Source organism: Oryctolagus cuniculus, chromosome 1 (genome assembly GCF_051225735.1).
Source record: "Oryctolagus cuniculus isolate XC-2025 breed Fujian yellow rabbit chromosome 1, ASM5122573v1, whole genome shotgun sequence".
Lineage (NCBI taxonomy): Eukaryota > Metazoa > Chordata > Mammalia > Lagomorpha > Leporidae > Oryctolagus > Oryctolagus cuniculus.
In genome coordinates this window covers 137,564,515-137,580,075 of record NC_142867.1, presented here as the reverse complement: position 1 = coordinate 137,580,075, position 15,561 = coordinate 137,564,515, and the positions used below count along the sequence as shown (strand labels likewise).

The window sequence follows — 15,561 nt, the reverse complement described above, 5'->3', positions numbered from 1 at the left end:
TCTGGGAAAGCAGTGGAAGATGGCCCAAGTGCTTGGGCCCCTGCACCCATGTGGGAGACTGGAAGAAGCTCCTGGCTCCTGGCTTCAGCCTGCCCAGTCTCTCTCTTTCTTTCTCTGTAATTCTGACTTATAAATAAATCAAATAATTTTAAAACAAAAAACTAGCACCTTGGGCAAAGAGCCTAAGCTTGGTATTTACTGAGCAGCTCACTCCGCCCTGTTGGGGTTTGGTCTGGAATAAGAAGGCAGGCAGAGGTGCATGGTGGAGATGTTTGTTTATTAAAGCACAGAGTCTGCAACCTGTATTAATCAATACCGTTAGGAAAGCATCTCATTAAAATCGATAGTCCTCCAGAAAAGTATCAATAAATAGGACATTTTCCCTGAAGAGAGCTGTACAACAGATGTTTTGCATAGATTTCTGATAGCTTGATGTGAACGTATAAGGGTCTAGGGGGTGGGAGAGTGGGAAGCCTTTTCTCTGCCAATGGCCCTCTGGGTATTTACAACAGAATTCGCAGGCCATACAAAATGATCTGTTTGAAAACGAGCCTGCTACAGACTGATTGAATTTCTGAGTCTTGCCTGCAGCTGCCTTGCCAGGGCGACAGCGAATGATGTTCAGGGGCGCAGACGGCCTGCAGGCCCGAGGTTCCCCACTCCTGCTAGGCCCAGGTGGATAAAGCTATGCGAACACTAGTAAGTGGCTAAACAACTGAGGGGATCAAAATAGAGGGTGGGAGAGGGGTGCTGACTGTTCCTGAGCTGTACCTACAGTCTTCCAAGGCTTCTGCCCTGAATTTCAGACAGCAAGTCGAGAGAGAAAGGGCAACAGCCCACTCCTGTCGGCCCCCGGGCGTCGGGGCTACAGGCACGGCCCCTCCCCCCGGCTCCAAGAGTCTTCTGATTCAACCAGAGAAGTTCTGGAAGACGTCGGCGGCGGCCTCCACCCAGCTCTGGAAGCAGGCCAGGCCCCGTTCCCGGATCTGCTTGCGCCCCCTGCTGGTGATGACCTCCCCGCTCTGTTTCACGATCACAAGCTTGGGGGTGGCCGTGATGTTGTACCTCTTCTTCAGCTCGCTGCAGGAGAGAAGAGGGTGCCAGAGAGTTAACACTTGTGCATGGACACACATGCACGCGCACACACCCACATGTATGTGGAGTGGACACACATGCACACACACTAGTACACATACATGCAGGCACCAGAAGGCAAGGGAGCTCTGGCAGCAGCTGATGTCTCAGCCACTTAGAAGACCAGCACCATGAGTCTTCAACCCACGTGCTGTGAGCGCTCCCTGCCACTGGGGAGCTCCAGCTCCCTGCCAACCGGTGGGCTCCTTTTTTCCTGGTTACTATGGTTTCTGAGCGAGCCCTGTCCCAGACAACTGTCTGCAGCCGTGTGAATGAAAGCCTTGACAAGTTCATTTCTGTCTAGGTCATTCCTAGAACTGCTGTGTACCTGTGCTCCCCACACTGTAACCACCAGCCACACACGGCCGTGGAGGGCTCCAAATGTGCCGAGTGTGCCTGAGGAGCTGGAAGCTCCCATTTTAATTAACTGGTAATTGAAGTGGCCATGTGGGGATGCTGGTACCATGTTGGCCAGCGCAGATCTGAAGCCACAGATTAAACCCAGTATTTTTTTAGATCCCAATCTGCATCTTAAGGGCTTGGAAAAGAGCAAACACATGTGACGGCCACAGTGAAAGCTTTGTGAGTTCTGAACAAATCCAAAGCCTTAGATTCCCTCCAACAATGCGCTGCCCCGCCCCATCCCCCCGCAGCCCCAAGAGCAGCCCTTGTGTGACGCTGCTTTTACTCACTCAGGGCAGGGTGCACCTGCTCCCTCAGCTCCGCCCTCCTCCCCACAACCTTCACCGGGATTATCTCTGAGACCGGGCGGCAGGGGAAAATCCCTGGGCTGCTAACCAGCAAGGGCCTCCCAGGACAGTAATCTCATTGCCTTCAGCTGTCACCCTCAAGACTGAACCTGAGGAGGAGGAAAAATGCCCCTGACACCCTGCGATGGCCACGACTCCCTGAGACACCTCCACGAGGTCTCCCTGCTGCCCTCCTGCACCGGGTCAAAGCCAAACATTCCCTCAAGCAGGAGGGCAGAGGCTCCTCTCTGGACAGAGAGAAAAAGCACAGTGCAAACACCTACAAACAGTCTAACCGGCCATGCCCCGGGAACCTTCAAGGTCACAGTCTCAAACGGTCACTAGGCCACTTCCTCAGACCATAATAGAATGGAATTGGAGGCTGTTTTACAGAATGGGCTTAAGAAACTGAATGACCCCATGTTACATGTGAAAGAGCCAGGCAGATTATAAAATACATAAAACAACAGGAATACAGAGTCGGCCTTTCTTAGCTCTGCACCTGCAGTTTCACCCAACCTCGGATTACACACACTCCAGGGGACACCTGTGTCAGACTAAGCAGGTGCACACTTTGTTCTCGTCATTATTCCCAAAACAACACAGCACAACTATTCCCAGGGTGTTTACATCTTGAGATGACTTGTAAGGAGGATGACCCTCACCGAGAAGCAACAACCCAAAGAGCATTCTGCAGACAGTGGGCCTCAGCTTAGCTCTCTGGCAGCTCTGGCAAATCAGTGACTTGAGCACGGGGCAGGCCAGCACCAGCTGCATGTCAGAAACAGAAGCAGACCCCCCACCGAGCCGCAGCCCACCAGGCCAGCCCAGCACCTGCACTCCTGACACCTGCAAAGGGCACCCCCTGGCACCTGTCAATGCAGAGTCCCCAGACAACAGTATATGCATCACCTGGGAACTCACTGGGTTCCAACCCCAGGAGCAGCCCCAGCTCAGGATTTTAAAAGCCTCCAGTAGGTCCTTTTCACTCAGATCTGCGGCCCTGCTGGAGGCTCCCAGGACGTCCCATGCTGTCTGCTGAGGCCGGCGCCCCTGACGGCACAGGCCTGGGGTGTGCAGTCCAGCAGCCATGGCCTGATTGTGGAAACCACAGCTCCTCCAGCTTCTGGCTACTTAGCCGTGTGACTGCTGGGACTTCCCTGTAGCCCGATTCCTCATCTGAACCAAGGAGTAACAAAAAGAATTTCAAAAAGAACTATGCAGGAAAACTGAATTAAAAGGTAAGTTTAGGGACAGGTATTCGGCTGAGGTTAAGTCACCACGTGGGACGCCTGCACCCCATAGCAGAGTGCCTGGTTTGTGTTCTATTTCCAATCCTGCTTCCTTCCTGCTGTGCTCACCTGGGAGGCAGCAGGCGGTAGCTGAACTACTTGGGTCACCTGCATGGGAGACCCAGATGGTGTTCCAGGCTCCTGACCATTGCACTCATTTGGGAAGTGAACCAGCGGATAGGAAGCGCGCACTCTCTCTCTCTCTCTCTCTCTACCTGTAATTCTGCCTCTCAAATAAAAAAAAATCTTTAAAATAAATAAAATTTAAAAAAACAGTGGGAGAGGCAAACAGCCATGGTCCTCCTCTGAAATCACCTGGGTGCCCTCTCTCGGAGGAGGCACTGAGCTGGGTCCACAGAGAACAGAACGAGCTTTGGAGGAGGCAGTGTTGTCGGCCTGGTGACCCAGGGCATTCTCACCAAAACCCAAGGGCCCAGTTTCCCCTTGTCCTCGGTGCTGACGCGATGCCGGCCCCTCCCAACGCCTGGCACAGCAGCATCCTTGGCCCTGGCGGAGCAGCGTTTCTGGGTTACCATGGCAACTTCTGACTCCAGTCTCCATCTCAGCCAGTGCTGGCTGTTGCCAGGCAAATCTCTCTGAAGTTCACTCTTCTGCTCACTTGCTCCAGTCACCCATCAAACACATGCCCTGTGGGTGCCATGCCCTGGGACCACAGCTGACCCTGTCCTAAGGGCTAGAGAAAGCAGGAGACCCCTGGAAAACTGGAATGAGGAGTGGCCACACCAGATCTGGGACTCAACCAAGAGTCAAACCGATGAGGACAGCAAGGCTGGGGGACCAATTAGGAGGATGTTCTCACAGTTCAATGCTCCAGTGAGGGGCCGGCGCTGTGGCACAGCAGGTTAATCCTCCGCCTGCAGTGCCGGCATCCCATACAGCCGGTTCATGTCCTGACTGTTCCTCTTCCAGTCCAGCTCTCTGTTATGGCCTAGAGAAGCAGTGGAGGTTAGCCCAAGTCCTTGGGCCCCTGCACCCGTGTGGGAGACCCAGAAGAAGCTCCTGGCTCCTGGCTTTGGATCGGTTCAGTCTGACCACTGCACCCATTTGGGGAGTGAACCAGCAATGGAAAACACCTCTTTTCTCTCTCTCTAACTCTTTCAAATAGATAAAATAAATCTCTAAAAATACATAAATAGAAATTTTTTAAAAAATGCTCCAATGAGTAGAAAGACAGAAGGATGCAGGAGTCACCGACTCCGGGGGTTTGATGGAAGTGTTGGGTCTGGAGGCCCAGGGAGGCCACAAGAACTCAGGCTGGAGGGAGGCAAGGGTGGAGATGCTCGAGAATCATGGGCACCAGCACTGGATCCCCACCCCAGTGTCAACAGCCTCCCTGAGCCACTGTCCCCCAAGAAGGAAGCCTGGCCAGTTCGCTTTTCCATCAAACCCAGGTGTCAGCCTGGATTTGAGCGCCCTCCTCTGGGTCAGTGGAGTTGGGGCAGCCCAACAGGAGAGAGAAGAAGCAGGACCTCCCAGGCCTCCCAGGGGTCCGCTGACTTTCCAGAGGATGGGGGAGGGGTGAGCACTGCTGGGAGGCAATCAGAAGACATCGTCACAGAGCGTGTCTCTCCTGGGCAGCAGCCTGTGCCCGGAAGTCCTGCCGCTGGATGTAGATCTTGTTTCTTCAATTCTTGCACAGATGATGAGCTTTACACAAAACCCAACTAACAAAACCAAGAGAGACAGGGCAGGATAAAAGTGCATCCTGAGAAAATCCTCTTGGGACAGTGGTGTCTGTCCCCAGCTAAGGCCAAGGAAGGCCCTCGGGCACCTGGCTGGGCAACGGACAGCCCGGCCAGGAGCTTGCATCTCTAGCCAGAAAGCAGGTGCCCCCATGTGCCCTGCGTGGGGTGCACTGGAAAGGCAAGGTCTGCACAAGTTTAACGACAAGGTCAGGGCTTTCGGTGTCCTCTCCCTGCAGGTGCACCTGCACCATCACCTGACTGCAGCCACCCCAGGGGTAACCAACCCCAAGAGGACTGCACCTGCTGCCTTGACTCAAGTGCTTCTCCAGGAACCCAGTGGACAGCAGGTGATGCGCTCGGGGCTCTGAGGGCTCCCCTCCCTGGGCACCTACCAAGTGGAGCTTCCATGAGGTCAGTATCTTAGTGCCCCCTCCTCCCCTCCCTCCCCGCCACACACAGCATCATTCACAAAGTACTGTGTTCTCCACATAGATGCCTGCAGGCGGCTTTGTGTTTAACTCTTGGTGGTGGTTATCTCCATTCTACTCATGATCTGATTCCATACACCTAGGCTGGGACAAGCAGAACCCAGGACACAGATCCGGCAACTTTCAGAATATGCCACACTCACATGAGGCAGTAACACAGTCAGTGACGTTCAGTCTGGAGAGGGGTGGAGAACAACTGCTCAGCTCACAAACAGAAACATCTCTCCAAGGATGACCACCAAGGGGGCCAGGCAAGAAGCATGGGGCGCAAATGCCCTCACTCCATATGCACCTGTCTGCCTCCCGCGGGGGCACTCAGGCTCCCACCACGTCAGCGGGGAGACAGGAGACAGCGCTGATGGGCCCCAGTTAGTCCCCATGCCATGGGGGTAGAGGCTCATGACCTCCTGGGAAAGGAAGTAGACCAGGGCAAGCAGGCAGCCCAGAATCAGGAGAACTAGAGGGCCTGCCTCAGTGGGCATAGCTGTGAAATGGGGCAATAAACCAGACAGCGGGTCCATAACCTGCACACATGGTTGCAAGCCACCAGGTGATGCATCATCACGCCCAGCGATAAAGCAACCTGCCACCGTTGCCCCATGGGAAAGCCCAGAGCCGGGCTCCCCGGGGGGCCTGAGCTCCTGCATAATTACTAGCGCCCCCACCATCTCACCTCCAAAACAAGCATGGTATTTCAAAAACTGTGAATAAGCTCAGTGCCAAACAAGTCATTGTATTTTAAAACACACGGCTTGGGGTGAGTGCTGCGGTGCAGTGGGCTACGTCACTGCTTGGGTGCCCGCATTCCATCTCAGAGCACCTGGGATCCGGTCTCGCCTCTGCTTCGGACCCGGCTTCCTGCTAAGGCTCCTGGAAGGCAGCAGGTGATGACTCAAGTACGTGGGCCCCTGCCACCCACGTGGGAGACTCAGACAGAGTTCCAGGCTCCTGGCTTCAGCCTGGCTCTGGCTACCCAGAGGTTATAGGTATTTGGTGAGTGAAGCAATAGATGGAAGTTATCACTCGCTCTTTCTCCCTCCCTCTCTGCCTTTCAAATAAATAAACATCTAAAACAAATCAAGCACACCACGTTCAGTGATTCCGTAACGAACCCTTTTCCAAAATCTGTCATCCACATCCTGAAGACTCTGCTCACGCTGGGGTGAGTAGGCCCTCACCCACCCCCAAGGCTGGGCAGTTCCCACCCAGGCACACACACACACGCACGCACACACACACATCCTGAAGACTCTGCTCACGCTGGGGTGAGTAGGCCCTCACCCACCTCCAAGGCTGGGCAGCTCCCACCCAGGCACACACACACACACAGCCTCCCACCCAGGCGCGCATACACACACACACACACACAGCCTCACACCCAGGCATGCACACACACACACACACATCCTGAAGACTCTGCTCACGCTGGGGTGAGTAGGCCCTCACCCACCTCCAAGGCTGGGCAGCTCCCACCCAGGCGCGCACACACACACACAGCCTCCCACCCAGGCACGCACACACACACACTCCAGCCATCAAAATGCCTGCCTTTGAGACAGCTCAGACTCTTAGAAACTGCCCGAAGTAGCTTCCACTCTTTTCCCAGAGGCAGATCTCCTTGTGACTATCAATTTGGGGGTTAATTCCCCAGCTGAAAAACGCGAGTTAGCCTCTGTCAAGTGAACCTTGGGAACTCACTCGGCCACCTACAAAGAGTAGAGCTCAGACGAGGAGCTTTAGGACCTGTGATTTGTTTCATTTTGATTTTGAAAAGCAGGGAAGGACAGAGAGCTTCCATCTGCTGGCTCACTGGCCAAGTACCCCCAACAACCAAGGCTGGGGTACTGCATCCAGATCTCCCGTGTGGGTGGCAGGAACCCAAACACTTGAAGTATGACCGGCCGCCTCCCAGACTGTGTATTACCAGTTAGCTGAACGGCAACTGCGAAGAGCTGGGACTGAAACCAGGCACTGTGGTAGGCGATGCAGAGCTGTGGGTGTCTTAACCGCCCCCTGTGACCCGTGATTTAAACCTAAGTCTGGACTCCCGCACCCCAGCAGACACCCCACCCCGCGCGCGCACGTACCCATCCATACTCCCCTCTGCCAATCCCCCCTGCACCCCTTCCGGAGCCTTGTCCCGCAGCGAGGGAAGACCTAAGCTCAGCTTCACCCACAAACTCGAAAATCCAGCACGGAGCGAGGGTTGGAACGCGGTGTCGCCACCTGGACGCCTCCCTCTGCCCAGCTCTGCCCACCGCTGCAGTAATGAACTCCGCAATGACGACGCTTGTACCTTCACGGTTATGAAATTCCATCCCGGTCGGTAAACACGAAGCCGCAAAGGTGGCCGGCACCTGAGTTCCTCCAGTCCCAGAGGCCTCCCCTGACCACTGACCACCGACCCAGAGGAGAGCGCGCAGATCCCCGAGGGTGCTCCCTGGCCAGCCTGGTCCCGAAGGGAAGCTCACAGAGACCCGATGTCAGTCCCCTGGGCCGGGACCTGGACAGGAGGGCGCGGCACGGGTGCAGGGGGAGGCCAAGGAGCCCCAGCGCACCCACCCACCACCACCACCAAGGGCCCCACTTACTGCCGGTAGGGGTCGTGGAAGGGCAGCGCCAGCCAGGCGCCGTGCAGCTCGCGCATGAAGTCCAACATTTCCTCGGCGCTGCCGTCGGCCGACACGAAGACCACCTCGAAGGGCGCAGGCCGCGGCGCCGCGCCCACCAGCGCCGTGTAGAAGCCGCAGAGCAGCGGCGTGAAGTCGCGGCTCGGCGCGCAGCGGCCGGCCGCGAAGTACAGCGCCACCACCTTGTTCTGCAGCGCCGCCTCCGCCTCCACCGCCGCGCCCTCGCGGGTCAGCAGGCGCCGCCCGCCCAGCAGGTCCACCATGGCGCTGCGCGGGCGGCCGCCCTCTCCCCGCGCCGCAACGCGCCGGGACCGCTCACGACCCACTCCCCAAGCCCCTTCCCACCTCTGGCTACGGAGGCGGCGTCTGCACTGGCAGAGTGCAGGGCCCGGGGAAGCCTGGGCAGCCAGGAAACCCCGGCAACCCCGCGCCCACGCCCCCGCGCCCCGCCCCGGCGCTCGCACGCCCTTTCTGCTGCCCATCTCCGTGCGCCCCGCCCGGCGCACGGACTCTGGGGCTTCCCTCACCGTGCGCGTTTCCCCTCCAGTTCCGCCCCAGACGGCAGCAGGTACCTCTGCGCCCGCTGCCCGGCGCGCTTGAACCTGCCTTGGAGACCGTGCCGCTACCCGGAGGCGTGGTTAGACTTGGAGCTAGCTTGCTCATGGGGACCCCAGGCTCTGTTGTTCCTGGCGTGTTGTCCCCGACACCGGTATCTTGGCGGGCTTTTTCGGGACTTTGTGATGGCCAGGTGGGCTCCCGTTGGTGTTGAGGGGTTACATGTAACTGGTAGTTGTGATGTGGGATAAGCAGATGGTCGTTAATTTAGGTCTGCTAAGCTGGAAGTGGGAGCAACACCTCCAACTTAAGAGGGCTGATCAGAGGTTATTGTCTTCAGACCAGATGTGAGACAGAAAGCCTGCTACTTTTGGGGGGGTGGGGGCAGAGTTAGAGGGAGAGACAGACCTCTGCCGCTTCACTTAACCAGAGACCACATGGGATTGCCGCGTCACAGGCGGCGGATTAACCCGCTGAGTCACTACGCCGCCCCGTGCTAGCTAACAGGTAGCTCGCTCAGGTCCCCGTAGGAATGAAAAAAGGGGCAGAGAACGAACTAAATGCTTCCTTCTCCCCAGAAGCTGCCTTTAGCAACAAGAAACTGCCCACCCCAGCCCTCTGATGAGTTTCTGGTTTTATTCTGAGCATAGCGGAAAAACCAGCCTCACCCTTCCTCACCCTTCTGATGGGTTTTTTGTCTTAGAAGGAGCAGGCTCCATAGGGTTACAATTCCGGTCTGCAGGTGGGTTCCCCGCCCCCCCCCCATTGTTAGCTGGCATTCTGCTCCTCCCACAAACCGTACATTAAAGACCCCGCCCTGGCAAATGTCTCCTGCATTCCTGTCCTGGAGACCTGGTGCTGGCTGCAATCGCTGGAGGCTTCTCACTTAAGTAAATCCTGCTTTGCTTACAGTCCCTGTCCACAGGGAAATTCCCTCACCTGAGACCGTTAAGGGAAGACGACGGCTGAAAAATTATTGTTACCTCGGTTCTTTGTCTAACATGGAAGAAGAATTTCCAAGGAGACGGCAAAGAGATTTAAAAGTATTTATTAGAATCAAAGACCTCCAGCCAGAGCGGCATGGAGGGGGGCTTCCAAGAGGTGAAAACCACAGGGCCCGTGGTAATAACGTTTTTAAGTACAATCTTGGGGACCAAACTGTCAGCCTACAAGGAGGTGGCAACAAAAGACCTGTCTGGCTTGTCCTTGCTATTTTCATGGTAAATTTGTAAATTTGGAGATTCCAAGGAAGGAGGGCAGCCTGTTTGTTCTTGCTAAAAATAACATTTTGGGAAAGGAAGCAAATAGTTTACACCCCAAATTCCATGAGGAATCCATGACTTATCTGTTAACCCATCTGACTCCTCTAAGACCAGAACTGAGCTCGCCTCCATTGCTTGGTAACATAATGACAAAGAGTACACCTGCCAGGCCATGTGACCATCTCAGGAAAAAACTGACAGCCCAGGCTTCTTCAGACAGCAGTGACCATGGATATGGATATGGGCCCTCCGGTTCCCCTCTCCCCTCCCAGCCGGAGCTATTGCTGGGTGCGGGGCTTCCTGGGAGTGGACTTCCTAGAATTCTTCCCTGGACTTCCTAAGGGACCCTTAGTGCAGGGCTGGACAGATTCCTCTAAGCTGCTCCCAGGAGAGGGCTAGGACCCTACGAGGTTATCAAACAAAAGCAATACTTTACATATGTAATTGCTGTTCTGGCTTGCTTCTAATTTTTTTTTTTTTCCTCATTCCACTGCAGAAATTCCCGTTTGCTTCACCCTCTCAAACACACGGGCTAATGTCTACGTAGCTACCTCAACAGTTCTGCAACAGTCTTAACATATACGTTCTTCACGCTTTAACAAATGTGCTCTTTACTCCATTACACTTGGTAAATATATTTTACACGTAGAACTTGGTAAATACGTTTTTCTATATACACTCCTGGTACATGGCTTCTCCCATGCCAAGCAAACTTTTTACACTTGGCATGAGTGAAGGCACACCACATGGGCCCAGAAATGAGCTCCACACGGAGGGTTCCTGGAGGAAACTGGGGCTGGTTATATTTGGAAAACCAGCAAGTTAATACTAGGGCAGGCCTGGACATTGCATTGTGAGCAAAGGCAGTGGCAGGGTGAGGCCACGAAGAAAAGTTCAGTCATCAAGATAATGTTGCAATGCAAGGTTTCTTTAAAAATTGAAAATTAATGGGGCCAGTGCCTTGGCTTAGTGGGTAAAGCCACCACCTGCAGTGCCAGCATTCCATATGGGCACCGGTTGGAGTCTTGGCTGCTCCACTTCCGATCCAGCTCTCTGCTATGGCCTGGGAAAGCAGTAGAAGATGGCCCAAGTGCCTGGGCCCCTGCACCCACATGGGAGATCCGGAAGAAGCTCCTGGCTCCTGGCTTCGGATTGGCACAGCTTGGACCACTGTAGCCATCTGGGGAGTCAACCAGTAGATAAAGACCCCCCTCTCTCTCTGCCTCTGCCTCCCTGTAACTCTGCCTTTCAAATAAATAAATCTTTTTTAAAAAGAAAATGCAAAGAGGGCATGGTGAACAACATCATAAAAACTTAGACTGAAGGGAATCAAAACATGGTAATTTGGTAAACTGATGACTGCAGTCTGAAGGCACTTGGAAAACAGCAAATGCACGAGGGCTTTCTCTGAATCTTTCTCACGTGCTGAAGCAGAGCCCTTCCTGGGAGGCCCGCCAGCCAGGGAAGATGGAGAAGCAGATGGACATCTTATCTCCCATGCGTCCTTCTAAGAGTCCACTCATTCCCTGAAAGCACTTAGTCTCCCGTAAGGGACCTATATCCACCTTCCTTTCCTCTATGCATAAAGGGCTGTGAGCCCTGAAATCTCGGCATATCCTTTTGTTCCTGTGATGTGGGCGATCCTGTTACAGCGAAACAGCGGTGGAGAAGATATGATTACCTCGATTCTTTATCTCACATGGAAAAAGGATTTCCAAGCAGACAAGGCAAAGACAAAAGCAAGGTGTATTTAAAAGCAATTATTAGAGTCAGAGAACTCCAGAGAGTGGCCTGGAGGGGGCGCCAAGAGAGGCCCAGCCCCAAGGGGCTGGTGGTGGTGGGGTATTTAAGCACAACTTGGGAGCTGACAATTCAGTTACAAGGCTGGGACAAACCCATCTAAAGACCTGATTTACAATCTTTCACCTTGTCTGGCTTGCTCACAAAGGAGCCATCACACGGGTGGGATACCTGATTTGATTTACAGTAAACTGGGTGTTCAGAAGGGTAGAGTCACCACTCTGGCTATTCTCATGATAAAGTTGGAAGCTCCTAAGCAATGGGGCAGGCACTATTACTCTTGCTAAAGGTAACTTTCGGGGGAAGAAAGCATTTTGCACCCTAAATTTCTACCAGGACCACCCTGACTGCCTATTAACCCATCTGACTCCTCACAATATTATAAGTTAATCAATGTGTACACCCTTCCCCAGTTACTCCGCCAATTGTTGGTTAATTTCAAAAAACCACCTAAGGAAACCCGAGGGTGGGCAGAGTCCCTCCCACCCAGACTGCATGCCCCCTCCTCCCCCAGTTCCTGTCCTGCCCCCTACCTGGAGCTTACCTCCAACAAAAATAAGGCAGGAAGGTACTTAGTAGGTGCTGTGGAAAGAAAAGAAAAGAGCCATTTGGAGGGGCACAATTTAAAATCAAATGGCCTGAGAAGCCCCCTGCTGGTGCTGGCTCTATCTGGCGGACCACGGCTGGGGTAATGTGTTTAGCAGAGCCAAAGCCTAGAAAATGTTGACAGGGGACTGATTGATGCCATACGGGAGCCGCTGCCGGAGCCTCTGGGAAGCCAGGAAGTGATGAATGAGAGGGGGAAAGGCTGAGAGCAGCCCTGAGCTGTGTAAGCCTTGCATATGCAGGTGCTCGGCCGTCCTTAAAGCTCAGAAATAAGGACAATGAAAGGCAGCTAAGCCCCCAATACCATCCACACAGTCTTTTGATCCTTTTGGCTTTTCAACCTTTGAACACAGGGAGCCAAAGCAGCGAGCAGTCGTGTTGGCACACGGTGCCACCCACCCCAGAAGACACCCAATTGTGTGCACAAGCACTGTGTGCAGTTCCTAAGGTGCGGGGGAGGGGGGGGGGTCTTTCCTGGGGAGAGCAGCCCACCCAGGGACTGTGGTAAAGCAAGGGAGGCTTCCAGGGAGGTGTGATCTGGGAGGACAGCCAGCACTCCCTACCCCCTAGCCCAGCTGTTGTGTGTGTGTGTGTGTGTGTGTGTTACACACACAAGCATGCACATGCCAGGAAGAGCCTCCTCAATCCGTGCCCGGGGCCCCTGGCTACAGTTCCGCTGATTTTGCTCAGCCCGTTTCGAAGGGCATCGCTGACTCTTCTGGGGCAACCAGTGATCAAAAGGACATCCCCACGGCCTTTCTGGCTACAGGGAACTTGTGCCATCTGCCTCCTCACCCCACACTGCCCCCTCCTTAAGGTGGGATGGGCTGCAGGTGCAGGAGAGGCGAAATGAAGGCGTCTCTCTCCTGCTTCTGCTAGGACCCAGTCTCCCTCTCCATGGTTTGCCAACAGAGCACACATGGAGCACCCACAAAGTGGGAGGGTCCCTGAACCAGGAGCTGGGGTCCCCAACTTCCCCAGCTGGGACCTGCCAAAGCAGCTCACAGCAAACCTCCTTCCATGATGTCCAGTGGGGGCCAAGTGGGGGCCTCTAAGCAGCCTCGCAGGTCCTGGATAGTCACAGGGATGTGGCAGGGAGCCCTCTTGGAGCCACCTTCCACCGGGGTGGAAGCCCCCACCCACACTCCCTCCCCGAGCCCCCCACCCCACCCCCGCCACCACTCTTTAAACAGTTGGCAATGTATATATTCTGCTGGATCTTGCCTGCCCCACCCTGATCTGAGGGCAGTCTTCTCTACATTCCCTCCAGAGGCTGGTGGCAGCTACCGGCTCCCTGGTCACACTTGAAAGCTCCCTCCAACCCTCAGAAGCCTGAAGAAGAGGTCAGCCTTGGACGCTTCCCACGAAGTTGACTTCTGTTCACACCAAAATGTGTATTTGATGATTATGATGACTCATAGATATCCAGCACTACTTATGAGTATACAAATATAATTATGGAAACTTTTTGCTATGCTCATGCATAGCAAATAAATTAGACATCCCAGTGTGCAAATATTCTGGATTTCCTAGTTTTTAAATATTCATGCTTGAGTTCTTTATTTTCATGGTTTCCCAGGGATTGGTGTTTAGAGGTCTTCGTGACTTATTTATACATATATTTTTCAGATTTCTGTATTTGAAAAGCAGAGTTACAGGGAGAGAAAGAGCAACAGTGAAAATCCGCTGGTTCACTCTCCAAATGGTTGCCAACAGCTGGGGCTGGGCCAGGCTAAAGCCAGGAGCCTGGAACTCCATCTGGGTCTCTCCCATGTGGGCACAGGGCACCAAGCACTTGGGCCATCATCTGCTGCCTTCCCAAGTGCATTAGCAGGGAGCTGGACTGGAGGTGGAGCAGCTGGGACTCGAACCGGCACCCATGTGGGTTGGCTTAACCGGCTGTGCCACAACACTGGCCCTGTGACTTATCTTCAGAACAGTGATTAGAATACAATAATTTAGAGGACAAAGTTTGGGGAAAAAGAATGGGGAGAAAAGTTTATTCAGGCTCCTAGCAATCCAGGGAGGTGGCAGGCTCATGCCTTGGTGTCCTGCCTCCTAGATACAGGCAAGGAGGCCAAAACTTATTTAGGAAAATACATATTTAGCTAGGTGACCATAATCATGTAAAGGGTTCGGGTGGGGGGTGGGTAGGGGGACATGGTGGAGGCTTCTTTGATCAGGAGCTTGGCTGTTTTGGCTGAGTGGTCATAAATTTCCTCTTTATCTCATGGCCAGCTGGCTCTGGTGCTTGGATCCCCGAGACTTTCAACAGACTCCAAAAGGAACAAAATTATTAACGAAGCAGTGGGCACACATAGCCTCAGTTACAGAAGCCACTGGACTGCTTCCACCAGATGGACTGGAACAGAAAGTACAGACAGGGAGAGAAGAAGGCAACGTGTAATAGCTTGGGCTACCATAATAAATACCAGAGACTGGTGCTGCAAGCAGTAGACATTCTACAGGCTCCAAGTCAGAGATGAGGTGCCAACACAGTGAGGCCCCGGGAGGGCCTTCTTCCTGGGTGCTCTCAGATCGGGGCCTCACCCCTCTGACCTCCCTGGACCATAACTGGCTCCCTTGAGGCCCCCTCTCCAAGTCAGTCACACTAGGAGTTAGTGCTTCAGCATAAGACTTGGAGGTACACGGCTTAGCTCTCAACCTGGTGCTCCAGCAGGAGTCTAAGTCACATACAAGGGTTTCTGCAAAATAAGATTATTTGTGTAAAAAAAATTTTTTTGTTTAAGATTTATTTCTTTGAAATGTAGAGTGACAGAAAGAGGGAGAGAGAAAGATCATTTATCTGCTGGTTCACTCCCTGAAGTGAATGCAACAGCAGGGGCTAAGCCAGGCCAAAGCCAGGACTCCAAGCACTTGGGCCACCTTCCACAGCCTTCCCAGGCGCATTGGCAGGAAGCTGGATCAGAAGAGGAAGTGCTAGGACTCAATCTAGGGTTTTTGACATAGGATGCTAACACCGCAAGTTGCAGCTTAACCTGCTGTACCACAACACTGACCCCTCCCAAAATTCTGAAATCTGTGCCCATAGAGAGCCTGCCCAAAGTTCATGAAAAATGCATATTATGCATGGATTTCAAATTTTTTGCACCAAAAATAAACATCTTTTAATTCTACTTTTCCACGGCCTTGATGAAGTATCACCATTCACAGCTCCCAAATACATAGAAGACTCATGTGAGATTCAGTGACACCAGTACTGGGAGAAGTAAGAGGGCAGAAAGAGAGCATCCCTGGTGGCAGAGTGGGGCTGGGGGACTGCAGGGTGCAGCAGTGGGAGCCCAAAACAGGAGAACAGTAGGCAGGGAGGAGGAGACA

At 53.8% G+C, this 15,561-nt stretch overlaps 1 protein-coding gene across 1 annotated transcript; it reads right to left on the bottom strand.

Moving 5' to 3' along the window:
- Positions 1–256: 256 nt before the first annotated feature.
- Positions 257–8,584, bottom strand: NXNL2 (nucleoredoxin like 2). Its single transcript, XM_002708281.6, has 2 exons — positions 7,961–8,584; positions 257–1,080 (listed from the first exon to the last, which is right to left on the bottom strand). Exons 1-2 carry the CDS (start codon positions 8,479–8,481, stop codon positions 909–911), a joined length of 693 nt encoding a protein of 230 aa, XP_002708327.4. The 5' UTR covers positions 8,482–8,584; the 3' UTR covers positions 257–908.
- Between the last annotated feature and the right edge of the window lie 6,977 nt (positions 8,585–15,561).

Excerpts from the sequence above, each read along its gene's own strand:
- NXNL2 (XM_002708281.6), bottom strand. The coding sequence starts at position 8,481 with ATGGGCAGCAGAAAGGGCGTGCGAGCGCCGGGGCGGGGCGCGGGGGCG. Across the intron at positions 1,081-7,960 it reads TTCCACGACCCCTACCGGCA|CGAGCTGAAGAAGAGGTACA; the intron begins GTAAGTGGGGCC and ends TCTCTCCTGCAG.